The 19,736-nt window shown below is 30.4% G+C and overlaps 1 protein-coding gene across 1 annotated transcript; it reads right to left on the reverse strand.

Annotated features, from left to right (window-relative positions):
- Positions 1–804: 804 nt before the first annotated feature.
- On the reverse strand, positions 805–11,592 carry Phum_PHUM251000 (transcriptional enhancer factor TEF-1, putative; the record flags this gene model as incomplete). Its single annotated transcript, XM_002426351.1, has 9 exons — positions 805–918; positions 1,135–1,369; positions 2,549–2,778; positions 2,867–3,056; positions 3,590–3,627; positions 5,253–5,369; positions 6,162–6,289; positions 11,049–11,187; positions 11,524–11,592. 9 exons carry the CDS (start codon positions 11,590–11,592, stop codon positions 805–807), a joined length of 1,260 nt encoding a protein of 419 aa, XP_002426396.1.
- Positions 11,593–19,736: the final 8,144 nt, after the last annotated feature.

Raw genomic sequence — 19,736 nt, forward strand, 5'->3', positions numbered from 1 at the left:
TTTTTCACACGGCAGCATTCCCCCTCCCCCTCACCCACGTGTAAGTGAGTGTGCGTTTGTGCGCGTAAGAATATTTTCCCCTTAATTTTTTTTTCCAATAAAAAAAAATTTTTTAATCGTACAAGTAATTTCCTTCGTTCGTTCGTTTGTTTGTTTGTTTGTTTATCCGTTTGTTTTGTTTTTAGATAGTGATTTAATAATAACAAGAAAAAAGTCTCTAATAATAATTATAATAATAATAATAATATTTGTTTACTACGAATGTCACGGTTGTAAAAAAAAAAAAAAATTCATTAGAATTTTACAATAATTGTAAAAAAATCGCGTTTCGTCAGAAATCCTTTCCAACAAACAAACAAACAAACATAGAATGCTGCCGCAGTTCATCCATTTTTTTTCTTTTTTAAACATATAAAAAAAAAATAAAACAACAACCTTTCATTTAAATAAATAATAAAATTTCATTTTCAAAAAATAAATAATAGTAATAATAGTAATAATAATAATAAAATGTCAATTAATTATATACGGGTGATCTCATTAATTAATTATCATTATTATTTATATATTTAAAAAAAAGATGGCCGCCGATAGCAACAAATGTAATCACAGTAGTAAAAAAATAATTTCAATATGGTTTTGCACTGTTTCCTTCCCCCCCCATTCCCTCCCTCCCTTCATCCATTTTAATACTCGTGGCCGTACACGAGTTCATGTATGTATGTATGTATATATATATATTAAATTGTATACCACGTGTGCACGTGCGTAAAAAAAAAAAAAAACTTTTTTTTTTCATTTGTTTTAGTCTCTAACTAGCCTATAAATATGATGTTGAGCTCCGTGTTCGGACGTTGAAACTTCAAACACGTAAGCCGTGCATAAAAGAGTTTCCTGATTTTCTCTATTCGTAACCACCTGCATTAAAAAAAAGAAAAAAAAATTTTCTTTGTGTGAAAAACGAACGTTATTGAGGAACAACAAACAACAACAAACAAACAAACGACAACAACAACAAAACTTTTACCCAAAAAAAACCGAACATTTTGTTTCCCCGCCCTCCCCTTCGCTCCAGGCCGCCGAAGCCCCGCCCCCGGACCCCGGCCGCCGCCGCCGCAACGTAAAAAAACTCACCTGGAGTATGGTGAAATTTTCAAGGACACTGTTCATCATATATTTCTCTGGTAAGTGTTTTAACTTATGTATAAAATTGATCATGTATTCGCACATGGGAGATCTGTGAATTCTGTACACGAAACGACCGTTTTCGAACCTTGCATATTCCGTTTCGACCTTTTCGACAACTTGTTTACCAAACGAACAAACTTTCGTTGAACACGTTATCGTCATGTTTTCATTACTCTCGTACCTGAAAAATAAAATAATAATAAATAAAAACCCGTTCGAACACACACACACACACACACACACACACACACACATGTTAAAATTAATCGTCGTATATAATTGCACTTAATACGTAATAACAATGATGATGATGATAATAATGTCATTGCACGTATTCGGACGAAATTGCACGCACGCACGCACACGCACACGCACACGCACACTATTACACAACAATATCGAGTTGAAATTTACCAAAGTAAAAAAAAAAAAAATTTTTTCTTCCTTTTCTACCGTGATTCACTCACATAAACCCCAAAAAAAAAAATTAAATTACGTAATCGAATTTACAAACTTCTAATTAATTATCATTATTATGTTCGAGTTAAAACAAGAGTGAGGAGGGAGGGAGAGGAGGGGAGGGTGTTGTTGTTACCTGATTATGATAAATATTCAATTACTTTTTCTATCGTAAGGTTTCACGGACGAACGGGTATATTTAATTGTATTTTTACGAAAAAAAAAAAAAAAATTTTTTTTATACCACGTGACTTCAAATTAATATTATTACCTACGATTCTAAGTAGTAGTGATAATAATAATAATGATAATGATAATGATAATAGTAGTAGTAAAACTTAAGCTTGGATTTTAAAAGAAAGTATTAGAGTGAAAGGAAAAGAAAGGAAAGGAAATTGTGAAATGGATTAATATTCATTTTTAATTATTTAAAAAATTTTTCCTGTCGGTTTCACGCTCGCACGCACACTCGCACGCACACGCACGCACGCACAGTCGTAAAAATTTCCTAAAAGATAATTATAATATTCGGTTAATGAAAAAAAAAAAAAGGCAATAAAAAACTTTTCAATTCCAGGATTTATGCGAGTATCTGGAGAAAATAAATAAAACGTCAAATTCCGGGGAAAAAAAATAAATTACAAATATTTCTTTTCTTTTTGCAATTAGTATTATTAAAAAAAAAAAAAATGGCGGTCATGGCGGTTATGGCGGTTTTGTCACGCGCACTCTCGCACACAACCCGTTTAAACCGTGGGAACAAACTTTACGCACTTACGAACCTTTCACACTCCTTCTTAAATCCTCTTTTCATCATCATTATTATTATTATTGTCATGTTTTCTCATTGACGCGAGAGAGAAAATTTTCTTTTCGTGGTGATAATAATGATGATACTTACTGACTCGTGACTCCGTAGAACGCTCCCGTTTCGTCCTGGATGTTTGTATTGAGATCGGCCCAGAATTTGACGAGGAAAAAAGCACTCTGCGGACCCTTATCGTAAAGCTCTTTCAAACCCCCTTTTTTCTCCGGGAATTTATCGTATATTTGCCTAACGTCTACTGCTTCTAATAGTGGATCTGCATAAGTCGTAGAACCACCTATGTGTACGAATAGATGCTTGTGATACTGAAAATTCGAAAAACAAAAAATTATTAAAAAAAATTTTTTCTTCCCTTAAACGAAACTTTTCCAGAAAAAAAAAAAAAGAAATTACAGTGTCTGGATCTCTTTGTTGTTCCATAAAGGCGGAAAATTCTACGAGCCTTAATTTATGGGTAGCTATGGCTCGTCCTTCCCACGGCAACGTGGCAGGAGTTTGAAGACCGCTAGGAGTTATATCAGCACCACCGACCGTCGTGGCAGGTTTACCGGTCGTGTAAGGAGGCTGAGCGAATGGTTTCACACTACGACAAAAAAAATAAAAATTATTTAAATTAAAAATAACAAAAGAGAGAGAGAGAGAGAGAGAGAGAGAAAAGATAAGTGAGACGATCGTGTTCACAGAAGGGAAACTAATGGCAAAAAAAAAAATGAAAGATGATACCTGAACCGATAAAAATAATTTAGGCTACCTTTTTATTGATATCACGTTTCTTCATACCTTGACCGTATACAAAAAAAATATTATTTTCAGAGCTTTTACGAGTTCGATATATTAAAAATTTTAGTTATTTTCATCAAACAAACAAACAAACAAACGAACAAACAGACGTTTCCATCTTCCTCGTTTCGACTAATTAAAATTCTTTAACAATTTAACTACGACATCATCATCATCATCATCATCATCATCATCTGTGCAAACGTTTGTTTGATTTAAACTAACTTAAATGTCATGACTCAGATTGCGGTTATCAATATTTTGTCGTGAAAAACTAATGATGATAATGATGATGATTGATTTTAAAATAAATAAATAAATAAAGTGAAAACTTACTCTTGTGACGTTCCAGGTTGTAGTCCAGGCTGCCAGAACTGAAACAATAAAATATCTGTATTAAAAGGAAAAGACGTTTCAAGCCTACAATGCATTTCCCTTCCCTTACCCCTCCCCCTAACTTTAAACTAATTAATATATATTTCATTTTTCCCCCTCCCCCCTTTTCGAACGGAAATGGGAACGGGGGAGGAAAACAAACAAAAAAAAAAAAAAAATGATTGAACAAGATGGTTTCTGCGTCGCCATTAACTACTAAATCGTTTTTTTTTTATTCGCGTGATAGAAAGAGAGAGAAAGAGAGAGAGAGAGAGAGAGAGAGGGAAAAGGAATTTTCCCTATCCAATACATGTATGTGTGAGCGTGTTTGTGTTTGTATACGTACGTGTGTGTATTAAGATAACAACTAACCTTTGTTATCACTCTTTGTATTAACACAAAATTACCATTTTGATAAAAAGACCGGGGGGTGAGGTGGGGAGAGTGGGGGGTGTGGATGAATTTCCTCAACAACGAACAACCTCCATCGTTATCCCCCTTCGATATTTTTTATTTTATTTTTCTCCACGCTAATTATTAATTTAATTTTTTCTTTTTTTTTCGTGTCGTTTATAGTGACGAAAAACCATCAAAATTACACGGATGCGAAAGAAATAATAATAATAATAGCAATAATAATGATAAAGTTTCTCAGTTTTAAATCGTAAATCCTATTTTATAACTCTCTGCCCCCCCTGTTTCCCACCCCCTTCCCCCCACCTTCCATTTTTACCGTTTTTATGTCCTGTCAATTCCAGCAGTTAAAACTTTTCAGTTTAACGATTATAAATAAAAATAATTTAAAAGAAAAAAAAAAAAAGAAATTTTTCTGTCGTCGTAATAAAAAACAAAAAAAAAAAAAATGAAAATGAAAATGAAAATGAATTATAAAATTTTAAGCCCCAAATAATAATAATAATAATAGTGATGATAATAATAATAATGATGATAATAATGTACTTAAATGATTTCCAAAGTGGATCCCTTTTTTAAAACGTTTACATAAATAATATAATAAAAATTTAATTTTTGAACGCGAGAAGAAGAAAAAAGGCGAAGCAGAAGAAAACGAAGACGAAGCAGAAGATAAAGAAGAAGAAGCAGAAGAAAAAGAAAAAGAAGAAGGAGGAGGAGGAGGCAAAGAAAATTCAAGTATAAAAACAAAAAAACCTGAAAAAAATATAAATATGTATATATTGAGGTTTCGCGGTTAACTGTAAAGAGAGAGAAAGAGATAGATAGAGATAGAGACAGAGAGAGAGGCAGAGATAGAGAGAGACAGAGAGTAAGAGAGAGAGAGAGAGAGAGAGAGATAGTAAAACGGTTTCGTTTTTTTTTTAATAAAAACGTAAAGGAAATGAATTGGTTAATTAACATCAATGATTGGAATCGAAAAATTTTACTTTACTACTCGACCGTATTATTAATTCTTTTTTTTTTTTTTTTCGTTCGTTCTTTCTAATCACTGCTGCCACTTTGATATTGTCAAGTGTGTGTTTTATGTAGTTGAAAATATAAAAAAAATTCATTTGTTAAAAAAAAAAAAACAAATTCACAGTACAGTTTAGTAAAAGTAAATATTTCAAAAAAAAAAAAAAAAAAAAGAGCAGTAACATAAACTTACCGCCCCGGGATAGGAGACAGGTAGGGCCGCTTTCCCATGGAGGGCCGACGCAAAAACAATCTGGGCGGAGCTCATGCTGGACATGGTCTGCAATGCCTTTTCTTTGGCTGCATGGTCCTGGGAATGGGACAGAACAACCCATCAAACAAATCCCATTAACAAAAAAATAAATAAAAGCAACAAAAAAAAAAAAAAAATTTGGGGTACTATCTACGAAGAGTCATCTTAAATTCATGTGCGTACAAAAACAAAAAAGGGTAAAAATAAAAAATAAATATGAATAAATAAATAAATAAATAAATAAGAAAATAGTGTAAACAGGTAAGAAGAAAGGGGGAGTGGGCGCGGACGCGCGCGGAACCGTTACAAAAAAAATTTTCATTTCTTTATCAGGTTTTTATTATTTGACTTACGATTACTACTTACGACAAACACGCAAAAAAAAAAACCGTTTATAAAATTTTTAAATATTTATAAAAACCGATAAATATCATTTAGAGAAAACAACAACAACAACAACGACAATCACGACAACAACAACAACAATGGCGGAAAAAAAACAAACAATATTTAAACTTTATTTAAAAAATTCGAAATGTGTGACTTTTGTTGTTGTTGTTGTTGTTTTTGTTATTGTTTTCATTTAAAAATGTCCGAATGATAAAAATCGAATCAACACTACTCGATTAATCGAAATATATCGAAATATATCGAAATAAATCGATAAACAAATAAAAAAAAATGTTTGTAAAATTATTAACACGTATGGACCCGTCGTTAGATCTCACCGTCCATCCTCTTAATTATAACTATTTTTTTTTTTTTTTAAAGCAGAAGACGCGACTTTTAAATGTTTTGATATAAGGATTATTATTTAAATAAAAAGGAAACTTAAACAATACTGACTACCTTGAGTTTCGCTTGTATTTCCCTTAATTTTCTTCTCGCTAACACTTGAATATGAGAACTAACTTGTTTTCTTGTTCTCGTTTTTCCAGTCCGTAATTTTATATATCTTGCTATCAACTCGTTTCTCCCTGAAATCAATAAATAAATAAATAAGAAAAAAGTTAATAAAAAAAAAAAAAAAAACTTTTAAAATTTTCCATATCCGGTTTGTCCCAGGTTCTTCTCATTTTTCCCCCGTAAAGGAGTGACAGAGAGAGAGAGAGAGAGAGAGAGAAAGAGATAAAGAAAGAAAATTTGCCGTTAATGTTATAACGTTTCATTTTGTTTATTATGTTTTTCGTTCGCTTCGAAAATAATAATAATAATAATAATAATAAATGACAATAATCAGGTTCAGGTGTTTGACTGACGATTATTCATCATAACAACAATATTTATAATTAACTTTTTTTTTTTTTTTTTAACGTGCGCGTTCACAATGATAACCGTGAATAATTAAAAACTGTCGCCAGTAATCTGAGTAAGAACATTTCTTTAAAAAAAAAAAAAAAAAATGTCTGGCAGACATGTTTACTGATGTCTTTTTGATTCTCGCAATTGTCTCAATAAAACCACCTATTAAGAAAAAGTTTTTGAAGTTTTATTTATTTTTCCTCCCTCCTCCTCCCCCCCCCTCTCTCTCTCTCTCTCTGTTCCCCTTAAAAGAAAAAACCTTTGAAATTACTATCGAATACCTGGAAAATAATGATAATGATAATAATAATAATAATACTCCTTCTCGAAATGTTATTAAAATCCTCGTTTTAAACGTTAACGATTTTCGTAACGATATTTTTTTTTTTCGCGTCGTCCAAGAAATATGTGCGACACACGCACTAACACACACACACACACACACACACACACTCTCTCTCTCTTTTTTTTTTTTAAATTTCCCAAAAGCGCGGGAAAAAAATTTAACGTGGAAACCTATATATAATGTTTTCTAATAACAAACAAAATCATTTTATGTAAACATCGACTTTAATTTCATTTTTTCGTATTTAAATATTAATAATAATATTAATAATAATAATATTAATAATATTAATAATAATAATAATAATACTAATAATAATGATGATGATGATGATGATGATTTCGTTTTAATTTAATCACTTTTACAAAATCACAAAATTTTACTAATAAGAAATCCCTTTTCCTTTTTCTTCTCCCTCTCTCTCTCTCTCTCTTTCTTTCTTTGTTCTTATTTTCAAACGAGTTTTATAATAATAGATAAATCGACTATTCGATTATCGAATTCCCCCCTTCCCCTTTCCCTGTTTGAAAATTATTAATTATTAGATTCGAAATTTAATTTTTAAAAAGGAAAAATGTATTCATTAACAGTGATCGATATTTAAATCCTTCCTACTCTCAAAAATTAATAAAAAAAAAAAAAAAACTTTTGATGCTGGTAAAATTTATTTCTATTTCGAGGTTGTGTTGTAGTAGCAGCAGCAGTGGCAGTAGTAGCAGTGGCAGCAGAGAAAAAATCAGAAGAAATTAATCATTTTTTTATACACGCAAATCCACGATAAAAAAAAAAAAAAAAAAAAACAGCAATTCGCAAATCTTTTATTAAATGTTTATATATGTATATAGAGAGAGAGAATTCCTATTTTATTATTATTATTATCATTATCATTATTATTATTATTATTATCATCATTTAATTTTGCTCGTTTTATAATTGAAAAATAATGAATTCGACAAAAAGGAAATTGAGACTTAAAAATAATAATAATAATTTTCAAACAACTTGACCTACTATTTCCCATATTTTAAAACTTCTCTTTTATTTTCTAAAAACTAATTCATTTCCCTTCGACCTCTCTCTCTCTCTCTCGACTTTCCATCCTTCCTTCCTCTCTCTCTCTCTCTCCTTCTCTCTCTCTATTTTTCCCTCTTTTTTATTTTCATCTTCTCTGGAAAATTTCTCCCCCCCCCCCGAAGCGTTCGCCGTCTTTCATTTTCTTCCTCTTTTACACTCAAAACATCGACTTTCCCTTCTTCATCTATTCTCTCTCTTTCCTTGAAACAGCGCACTAATTGCACATTCTTGGCATAGTTTTCCCAAACCCTAAAAACTTCTCCCCTCCCCCCAGAAAAAAAAAAAAAAACTACTGCTACTTCTTCTTCTTTTGAAAACCCTCGCTTTTCCCTGTGAGATTTTTCATTCTCTTTAAACCTTCGGTGAATGAACCAAAAAGCTTCAGAGCTTTAATATATATAAAAAAAAATTTTCTTCCTCTTTTCTTTCCTTTTTTTTTTTTTTATTACTACACGGAAAGGGAAATCTTTTTTTTTCCTTCTTCAATGCAAGACAGTTTTCCTCCCTCCCTCTCTCTTTTTTTTTTATAAATATTACAAAAAAAAAAAAAAAGAAACGCCATCGAAATTATTAAATTAAATTTTTAAATAAATTAAAAAAAAAAAACTTCATTATTATTATTATTATTTTCACGGTTCGAATCGATAAAAATCCTTCGAAATAAATTTCAATTCGTATACACCTTATTTTTTATATTAATAATAATAATAATAATAATAATAATAATAATAACAATAATAATAATGATGATGATGATGATTTTCAAATCGACGCCATTGCCATCATCGCCGTTTTTTTTTCCCCTGGCGTTTTTGTAACAACAGCAAATAAAAATTTAAAAACTTTCACGTCGACGTAGTTGGCAGACCTGGATTTCAGCCAAGGACGAAAAAACGAAAAAAAAAAAAAATTTCATGGTAATTAATTACTGTTTACGCGAAAAATCCTTTACATCTGGTTGGTTGGCCAATTTAATAATTTACGATTGATTCCATTTTAATGTATCATCAACAAACGATAACCTTTAAATAATAATAATAATAATAATAATAATCCAAGACCCAAATTTTTGTTTTTCCCTTTCCCCTCTCCCTCCCTTCCTCCCATTCCGATTTCCATTTTGGCTCATATAGAGAAAACAAATCAGATGATCAATCTCCAAACGAACGTTAAAAATTAAAAAAGTGTAGAAAGACGAGAACCACGTGACCAATTTAAAACTTAACCGAATTATTAAAAAAGGCCCCCCTTTTTGGAGACCCCTAAAAAAAAAAAACTATTTATAGGAATAATAATAAAATCTGCGACATTTTTTTTTTTTTTTTTAAACGTAATATAATTATTATTATTTTCACTATGTCGTCGTCTGCTTCGAATAAATTTCTAACTTGGAAAACATTTACGTTTTCTTTCTTTTAAATCGTTCCCGCGAAATTCGTAATTAGATAAACATCATTATCATTATTATCGTGATTGTTTTTCTTATTAAAAAACTTTACGTTTCTTTTTCTTTTTTTTTACGAGAAAATTAAAATGAAAAATTTAAAAAGAAAAAAAAAGAAAAGTCCGAGGGGGGCCGAGTGGGGGGAATTCAATATTTATGAGCAGTCGTAAGAGAGGACGTCACTAGTGACGTCACCATAGCAACACCTAAAGACGTTTGTTTGACCGTAAGAAAGGGGGAAAACAAAAAAAAAAAATTTTTTTTTCTTTCTTTTTTATTTTTCCAGTGGTCACTTAAGAATAATAATAATAATAATAATAATAATAATAATAATAATAATAATAGAAATAAGTGAATTTTAATATAAGCAATTTTTGTCCTTTTTCCTGGGGGAGAGGGGAGAAAGGGGGGGGTATTTAAAAATATTCGTTTTTATATTGAAAAAAAAAAAAAAAAATGTGCAAAATATACTTCCTTCCTTCCTTTAAAACAAAAAAAAATCAAATTTTTTCTACTACGAAATAGCCCCCCCCCGAAAAAAAACGAAAAAAAAACGGGGGCGGGAGGAACGAGAAATGAAAAAAAAAAAAAAAAACGTGGAAAGTCAGGAGCACGAGAGCAACAGTGAACGAAAAAAAAAAGAAAAAAAATTAATAATAATAATAATATTATTATTATTATTCTTTTGTTCTTTCTAAACAAGTTAACAACTTGAGAAAAAAAAAAATTTATTTAAAATTAAAAAAAAAAAAAAAAGAAAAAATTATGGGAAAAGTAAAAAAAGGCAAAACAGCGTCAAAAAGTTTTTTTTTTTTTTTAAAAAAAGCAAAAAAGTACAAAGATAAAATAAAAAATAATAATAATAATGATACAAAAAAAGAAATGAAAATAAAAGAGAGAGAGAGAGAACCTGGGGGGGGGGGAGGAAAAAAAAATAAAAAAATAAACGAAAATTACTTTTCGCTTTTTTGGCTTTTTTTTTTTGCTTCAAGTTCTCCGCCCTTTGTTTTTATTTTTTTGCTCTCGTAAAGAATTTCGACGTGAAAAAAAATGAAAATGTTTACATTAAAAAAAAAAAATAATAATAATCGAAATCATTTTACGCCCTTCCCCTCCCCAATTTTTTACGCAACTCAACCACCACGTGCGTTTTCTCGTACGCGTCCGAATCTCTCCCTCCCTTCCTCCCCCCAAAAAAAACTTTTCCGATTAAATTTTCCTTTCAAAATTTACTTAAAATGTTTTTCTCGCGCGCGGAGGTAGGGGGTGGGGGCGGGATTTCACGTGACTCATCGTTTGCTATTAAACAAAATTTTCGTGTTCGTGTTTTTCCTTTGACGAACAAAAACAAAAAACAAAAAGGAGGGAAAACTTTTTCAAGAATAAAAATATCTATAAATATATAAAACAGGTGAATGCTTATTTACATCAAAAGAAAATCCCGCCAAAAAATTTAAACAATTTGAAAAAGAGAATTTATGTTTTATTCTTATGACACGACGAATTTAACCGGAAGTCTCGTGGTATTTATTATTATTATTAATGTGATTGATAGTTAATCGACACTCACCGTACATTTTCCCTTCGTCCGAAAGTATAATTTTCCTTCTTCCACAAGGCGGATAGATGGCAAGGGCTTCTTGAAAACTTTGTTCAATGTCGGGGCTCCAAACGCCCTCGGCATCGGCTGCTGATAAATCTTTATCGTCCTGAACAAATCGCAAGACGTACGGAAATGAAAATAAAATAAAAAGGGTTAAATATTATTTTTTTAATAGAATCGATAATAAATAAATAAATAAATAAATAAAAGAATAAATTATTAATCCCTTTCCCCATGCTTAGAACACATGACGTCACACTTACATCACTTACATCATCAATGTCCCCAACGTCTAGATTCTTCGTATCCGAGCCCGAGCCATTCGTATCGGCAGGTGGCCCGGTACTCGTAGAATTCCACGGTGAGGAAATTGTGCTGGCTAAGAGAGTTCCACCTGGAAGAAAAACAAAACAAAAAAAAAATTTTTTTAAATAGAAAGAACTCTCCGAGAGAGAGAAAGAAAGAAAGAAAAGCAGAAAATTATTATTATTATCAATTTCTCAAATCCCATAATAAAAAATCGCTAAACTCGTATAAAAATAATAATAATAATAATGACGATAACATTTTAAATCCTATCAAAGTGGTAGTCCTAACAAAAAAACAGGTGCATCGCCGCCACCATCACCACCACCACCATCGTTCGTCCATCTTCGTCATCATCATTTTAAGGTTTACCAACGTTTAGAACGAGATAGAACCAACCCTAATTTTACACGACTCCGACTCCTTTTTTTTTAAAAAATTACACGAAAATGCAAATGGCCGCGACAAAATGAAAATTCGTTTACGATCTTACAATCATTTGACTAATTATTCTTAATTTCGTACCAGTCGATTAGTATTAGTATTAAATGGTAAAAACCAACAAGTTGGCCACATTTAGGGCTCCGTGATGGTGGTGGGGGGGGATAAACAAACAATATAAACTCTTTTCCAACCGGATAATTAATTCTTCAAAAACAAAATAATAATAATAATAATAATACTTTTAACAGAACAAATTTGAACCGTTTAACGGTCAATTACGTTTTCTCAACTTAACTAATTCGTAAACAAAGATTTTAAATTTAAATTCGACACAAATTTTCCTTTTTTTCCTTTGAGGGAAAAAACGATTGGTAGCATTGACAAGGGTGTCCAACTTTAATCCTTTCGTTATTTAATAATAATTAAACACCATTTTTTTTTTTTATAAATATTTTCATTTCGACGACTTCGAATCGAAATTTAAAAAATTTGTTGTAAACTAAAAATAAATTAATTTATTTAAACAATAAATAAATGTAAAACAAAACAAAAGCTCAAACTTTAATAAATAAATTATGTATTTATTATCGGAATTAGTTTAATAAATTATCCCCCATTATTATTATTTTGATTCCGTCATTATATTTTCCCATTTGTAACAATCGGACCGACAAAGTTTTAAATATTTTCTCTCTCTCTCACTCTCTCACTCCCCCCCCCCTCTCTCTCTCTCTCTCTCTCTCTCTCTCCTTTTGAAACTATTGTCATCGTGTGTCATTTTATTAATTATTTATTATCGTATACAAAAAAAAAAAAAAATTTAAGAGAAGAAAACAAAACAAACAAAACAAAAAAATCTTTCGAGCAAATTTTAATTTCGCCCCCCCCCTCATTCTCCCCCTCCTCCCAATCCCCCCATCCATTCTGTTTTCGTTATTATATAAAACGATACATTTTGCTTCGAGTATTTTGAAAAAATTAATTTATTTAACCATCGATTCTAACTGGTTTACATAATTTATATCCGCCTACAACAATAACAATAACAATCAACAAAAACAAACAAACAAACAAAAACAAACAATGGAAAATATATAAATAAATACGATCGTTTATAAATTTTAAAAAATTTTTTATCAATGAGTACTTTTCTCTCTCTCTCTATCTTATCCGTTGGTCCAACAACAACAACAACCGTTGAAAAATATTTTTCACGTTTGTTCGTTTGTTTGTTTGTTTTTGCTTGTTTGCAAAGTAACATGAAGTTGAAAAGAAAGAAAGAAAAACGTTTAAAAAAAAAAAAAAAATTCTTATCGATTCGCATTAATCCTCAGGTACTAAGAAAAAATAATTTTGCAAATATTTAAACCTTTTTCCCTTCACTACAACCTGCGACTTCTTTTTTTTTTTTAACTGTAAATACAAGGAAAAAAAAACTATCATCATTATTATTATTATTTTTTCTTCGTTTACGCCCGTTGAATCTTTTTCATACTCAACAGGTAGAGAGAAAGAGAGAGAGAGAGAGAGAGAGAGAAAGAGAGAATGATTCATTGGAAGGGGGCCTAGTTTTTATGTTAATTTCTTTGAATGCCTCCTCATCTTCCTCCTCATCCTCCCCATTCTCCTCCTCTTCCTTTTCTTTCTTTTTTAAATTTTGTTCGACGTTAAATCGGCGCCCCTCATCCATCTACCTCGACCACAACAACAACAACAACAACAATTCGATTTACAACCATCATTATTATTATTATTCAACGCATTCACAAAAAACAAATCAATGGACAAATAAATTTTCGGCCGGTGTGAATTTTGTCTCAGTCAAAAGAAAATCCAAAGAAAATCATTTTTTTTTTTTTTTTTTTGATTTTCTTTTCTAAGGTTCAGGTTTCTTGTCTAAGGTTCAGCGTCCATTTTATTACTCGAAAAAAAATTTTTTTTTCCAGGCAAGTTTCTAAGAAGACATTTTATAAAGATTTGCAATGCGAACTTGTAAAGATGTTTTTTTTTTTTTTTTTTTACTCACCATTTACTCTTACTTCTTGTTCTTCTCGTATTCACAACGTACCTGAAAGGTGGTCGTGGTGGTGGTGGTGGCAGTGGCGGCGGCTGACAGGTTTACTAAAAAAAAAACCCGCCGCCGTTTTCATGATTCAAACTCCGCAACATGTTTAACTTACGGAAAAATCAAACGTATGTTTTTTTTATTTCAAACAAAAACATCTTCTCAGGTACACACACACACACACACACACACTCTCAGGCAGGCAGGCAACAACAACCAACCCGAGTATGAAAACCTAATAATAATAATAATAATAATAATAATGATTTTAAAATACATGTTTTTAACTTATTATTATTATTATTTTCTTTTTATTTCTTTTTCTTTCTCTTCGTTTATTTTTACGCACAAAACTTTTTTTTTTAAACTGGTAATAAAGCCCTTAACGACAACGTTTAAAACGTTAATAAACGTTCAATAAAATAACTTTTTTCTAAATTAATTAATTTCACAATACGATTAAGCGTACACGCACTCACACGCACACGCACACGCAAACAACAACAACATGGAAAAAGGAACAGAACAATAATTAACATTATACCTGAGGTTAATTTTCTTTCTTTCTATCGTAAAGGTTCGTGAAAGTAAAGAGTCACGGTGGAAACGTTTGTTTGTTTGTTCGTTCGTTCGTTTGTTTGTTTGTTAGAGTGGCAAAGTCACTCACTACCTTCCTTCCTTCCCTCCTCACTCACTCAGTTCTCCAATTTTCTCGATTCTTTTTTTTATTAAAAATTATGTAAAAGTCATCATTAATAAATTCGTGACCGTATTCAATTAAAAAAAAAAAAAAACTTTGGTGTCGTCATCATCAACGTGTACCTGTTATACCTCGTAAAAAAGTTTAAGCCGTAAAAAAAACATGTGTTTTCAACGAAAATTATTATTATTATTATCATAGTCGTCCGTCATACTTTGTTTTTATTTTCTTTTATTTTTTTTCTTACATTTCCTATATATTTAAATTTTTATACGATTCGAATGGAAAAAAATATTCCTTTTACTCAATAATTACGACAACAACAAAAAGCAGAAGAAAAAAGAAGCAGAAGAAAGAAAGAAAGAAAGAAATTCTCATGGTCACGTTGCCCCATATTTTTCGCTTCATTTAAATTATTGTTGGCAGTTTTTTTTTTTTTCTTTTAATGCCATTTTAAAGGTCAATGACAGTAAGAAACTTTTATTTCGATTCGATATATATATATATATAGGTACAAATCCTTAAATAGATTTGAAGGTTGAATGGCAATAATCTAACAGAAGAAAATCCTTTTTTCCGGGGGGGGGAGAAGGGGGTGAGAGGGTAACAAAATTTCATTAATTTGACGTTTAACTGCATCTCACGCCTCCCAACATTATTAAAAAAAAAAAAAATTCTCATTTAATTAATAAAATTTAATTGCAAATCTATCCGATATTATGCGTATCTCCCCCCCCTCCACGTGCATGCACGCGTGTAAATTCGCGCGTTTTTTTAAAAAAAATCGAATCGAATGAATCTCTCTCTCTCTTTGGGATTTATTATACCCGAAAACCCACAACGATTCCCGATTCTTTTAATGATGATGATGATGATGATGACGATTCTACTTTATGAATGATTTGCATAATTATCAACCTACCTACCTACCTACCTACTACACCTTGGTTTCTTTCAGGCACGAAAATAATAACCGTAAGCAACGACGACAAAACCACCGGTCACCCGAGAGCTAACCTTAAATTTTATATTGTTTTATAAGGTTTTTATTATTAGACTGCCCCACCTCCCAAAGACGACGACGACGAATCGAAAGGGTGTGATTAAACATAAATCTTCTATTATTATTATTATTATTATTATTATTATTATTGTATTCAAAACTTTTAGTGTAACCAAAACAAAACCTTTGTCAACGTGTGGGTCAAAATCAGAAATCATCGTAAACCTCGTTTCTTTTTCTACCTGTAGGCTAACAACAGGGTTAATGAAAAAAAACCGTAGGTGTGTGCGTGCGTGTGCGTGTGTGCTACTAAAAACCACAACGCATTTGACATTATTTTAAAAAGGTAAAATAAATACAAAAAAAAAAAAAAATCTTCAGCGAGATGGCGTACAAAGGAAAAGAGAGAAAATTATTCGGGTTAGAAAGAATAAGAAGAAGAAGAAGAAGAGAAAAAAAATCATGAACGTCTCATCATCCGTGTTACAAACCCAAATCACCATTAATGGCGTACCTGAAAGGTAAAAATATAATAATAATTGTACCTAATTCTGAGAATTGTATTTCGTATAACAATGAAAAAATAGGCGAGAAGGAAACTCATTGAAAAAAAAAGGCAACCATTGAAATTTGCCAATCGAGAATAAAAAAAAAAAAAAAAAAAAAAAAAAAGTTTCGTGCGTGTTTTTGAATTCGATCCGTGGATTCTACTCATTTCTACCCCCCCCCCATTCTTATTAAATATTTTTACTTTTCCTTTTATTATTATTTTTTTAAAGTCAAAAAATTAAGTCTTTCCATCGTTTCTTTCGAGTTAAAAAAAAACAAACAATGAACATTATTAAATCGTGATACAAAATTATTTTTTAAAACAAACAAACAAAATTTAATTAATAATAATAATAATAATAAATAAATAATGGCGCCAAGTAGTGAGTACCACCCATCACGTGATGAGTCACCTACTACACCCAACCCCCCTCCACCCCCACAATATAAAGCCAAAATAAATAAAAAAAGTAATAATTAAACGAACGATTTTTAAATTTTATTAAAATTCGTAATGACGTCATAAATCGTATTTTTAAAAATGGCCGCCCTTGAATTCGACCAAAAAAGAAAAAGAAAGAAAATCCACGATTCGAGAGATAGAAATAGTAATAATAATAATAATAATAATAATAATAATTATAAATAAATTTTATTCGATCGAATTTCAAATTCAACGATTTCAATTTTTTTTTTTAAATCGATATAGCCGCCAAAAAAAACCCGCCAAATTTAAACAAACGGAAGTTGTTTATGATACAACGAAATTTCTAATTTTAATAAAAATTATTATTTGCTAATAATAATAATAATTATAATTATAATAATAAGTGATAATAAGGTAAAAAGTCTGTTAATTGGGCAAATATTATTCAAAAAAAAAAAAAAAAAGTTTTCTACGAAGTAATAATAATAATAATACTGTCAAGGTGGACAACCGTAAAAAAAAAAAATTCGTTTGCACTAAATTTTCATTTCCGTTTTCATAATTTTTAACAGAACCTAAAACTAGAAACCGTGTGTGTGTGTGCGTGTGTGGCGTCAATGCATTATTACAATACACTAAAAATAATACAATGTTTAAAAATTATTATTATTATTATTTTCATCAAATTTTACCACACCTGTAAATCTTTTATACCTGATGAAGACTTTTAACAACATCATCTCCCCTCCCTCCCCTCTCGAAACCCCTGATTTTTCAGGTACGTATTCAGAATTCTCGAATCTCGGTCAATTTATTTTCATATATATATAATTTCATTTTTTTTTTTTTTTTTTTTTTTTTTTTTTTTTTTTACGTCTGTAAGTGTGTGTGAGTTGTTGTTTGTTGTTTGTTGTTGTCGTCTCAAAGTACGATTTTTAAAACAAACGATTTGGTAAATTTTGTCTTCTTGATTGATCGGACTTCTAACATTTTGTATTCAAAAAAAAAAAATGCTTGTAAACGTTTGTTGGAGTCATGTACGACGATGTACCACTTCCGGTTTCTCTCTCTCTTTCTCTCTCTCTCTCTCTCTCTCTCTCTTGTCTTTTATCGAATAAAACGATTAGTTTGTTTGTGTCGGCAGAGGAGGGAAGGACCCATTTTTTTTTTTTTTTTTCAAATAATCAAGGTGGGTCGGCTTTACAAAAAAGTTTCCCCATCAAATTTTCTTTCTTTCGCGTCAATTTTTTTTTTTAAAAAGCGAGTAGGAGGTTGTGCCACCTGACAGTTCAATTTTATTATCATCATCATCATCATCATCCGTGATAATCTCACGATCGCCCCAACGAATTTACGCCCAAATTTTTACTTTATAAAAAAAATGTCGCGCTTTTTTTACCCAACAAAAAAAAGAAAATGAATCCGATTCGATAAATATGAATAACAATCAACAAACAAACAAACAAACAAACAAACAATTTTCCTACTAAAAAAAAAGTAAAAAAGAAAATTAATTAATAAAGAATCCAATCCTCTCGCACTCTTTATAAATATAATAATAATAATAATAATAATAATAATAATAATAAAAGGAAGAAAATTTACGAAATTCTTTCCAGAGGGAGTGGGAATGAGGGGGGTGAAACGGAGATTAAAACCTTTTTCATCATCCATCCTCCCCCCTTTTTTTTTTTCATCATTCACCTTTTTTATTTTCACCCTCATTTCTCGTTTTCTTCCACCCTTACCCCAACCCCACCGCTCTTTTTTTTTTTTTAATGTAAAGCAAAATTGATGGTAAAAGAAACAAACGGAAAAAAAAACAATCAAATTTTTGTTTGTTGTCAACAAACATCATCAACTTTCATTTGATTTTTCTTTTTTTCTTTTTAATAATAATAATAATAATAATATTATTATTATTATTATTATTATTATTATTAATTAAACCTTTTTTTAAAAAAAAAAGGTTAAACGTTACAAAAAGAAATAAAATAAATAAATAAATAAAATTAATCAAAATGGTTTTATTTCTTCTTTTTCCCCTTCACTTTTTTGTCTTCTGCTTTTCATAACACACACCCCACCCTCCCCCTCCACGCGTTTTCTTTCCCTTTTTTTTTTCTTTTGAAAGAAATGGAAATTAATATTATTATTATTATTATTATTACCTTTTAATTAATTTTGTACTGTTTTATCTATTATCATTGAATTTTTCGTTCCATGATTAAAAATTATTATTATTATTATTATTATTATTATTATTATTATTATTATTATTATTATTATTATTATTATTATTATTATTACCAACGTTTAAAAAAAAAAAAAAAAACGAATCTCATTTCTTTTTTTTGCGGCTTACGAATAATTATCATTATTATGTTTTTGATCTTGGGATTAAGAGGTCGCACATTAGTCAGGTACAGAAAAAAAAAGGCGGAGGAAGGGGGGGGGAAGAAAAACAATCGACTTGACCATCTATGACCGCACCGTCCAAAAATAAGACGGAGGAAAAAAAAACTTTAACTATCCGTAATAATTTTTTTTTTTTCACTAACGCACGAGTAAAAAAAATTTCGTCACTTTCCCGACCAATTATTTAATTATATTTTATAAATAATAATAATAATAACAATAATAATAACAAAATTTTTTTTCTCACACGTAAAAAAAAAATATTAAACAAAATTATTATTATTATTATTAGTATTAGTATTTTTGTGTACGTTATTTAAAATTCAGCAAATTAATTTTTTATTTGCATTTTAACCTTTAACACGTCATTTCGACCGACGAAACAATTTTTTTTCCCTTACAAATTATGTAATAAACGTATTTAATAATAATAATAATAATAATAATAAAAGCCAACGGCCATAGCGTGCTGGTCACACCGGTTCCCGTACGATCACCGAAGTTAAGCAGCATCGGGCGTGGTGCAAACTTGGATGGGTGACCGTTTGAGAACGCCACGTGCTGTTGGCTTAAAAAGAGCAAAAAAATGAGAACAAGACAAAGTAAGAACCAAAAACAAAATCTTGTTCTACTGTCGACCTGAGGCAGCTCGACGAGAACGTGAATTTCACTGCTTCTGACCCTGGCCACTCCAAAGATGTTAGTCACCGGAGCCCAGTTCAGGAGACAAATCGTTCCCATCG

Source organism: Pediculus humanus, genomic scaffold (assembly GCF_000006295.1).
Source record: "Pediculus humanus corporis 1103172107621 genomic scaffold, whole genome shotgun sequence".
Lineage (NCBI taxonomy): Eukaryota > Metazoa > Arthropoda > Insecta > Psocodea > Pediculidae > Pediculus > Pediculus humanus.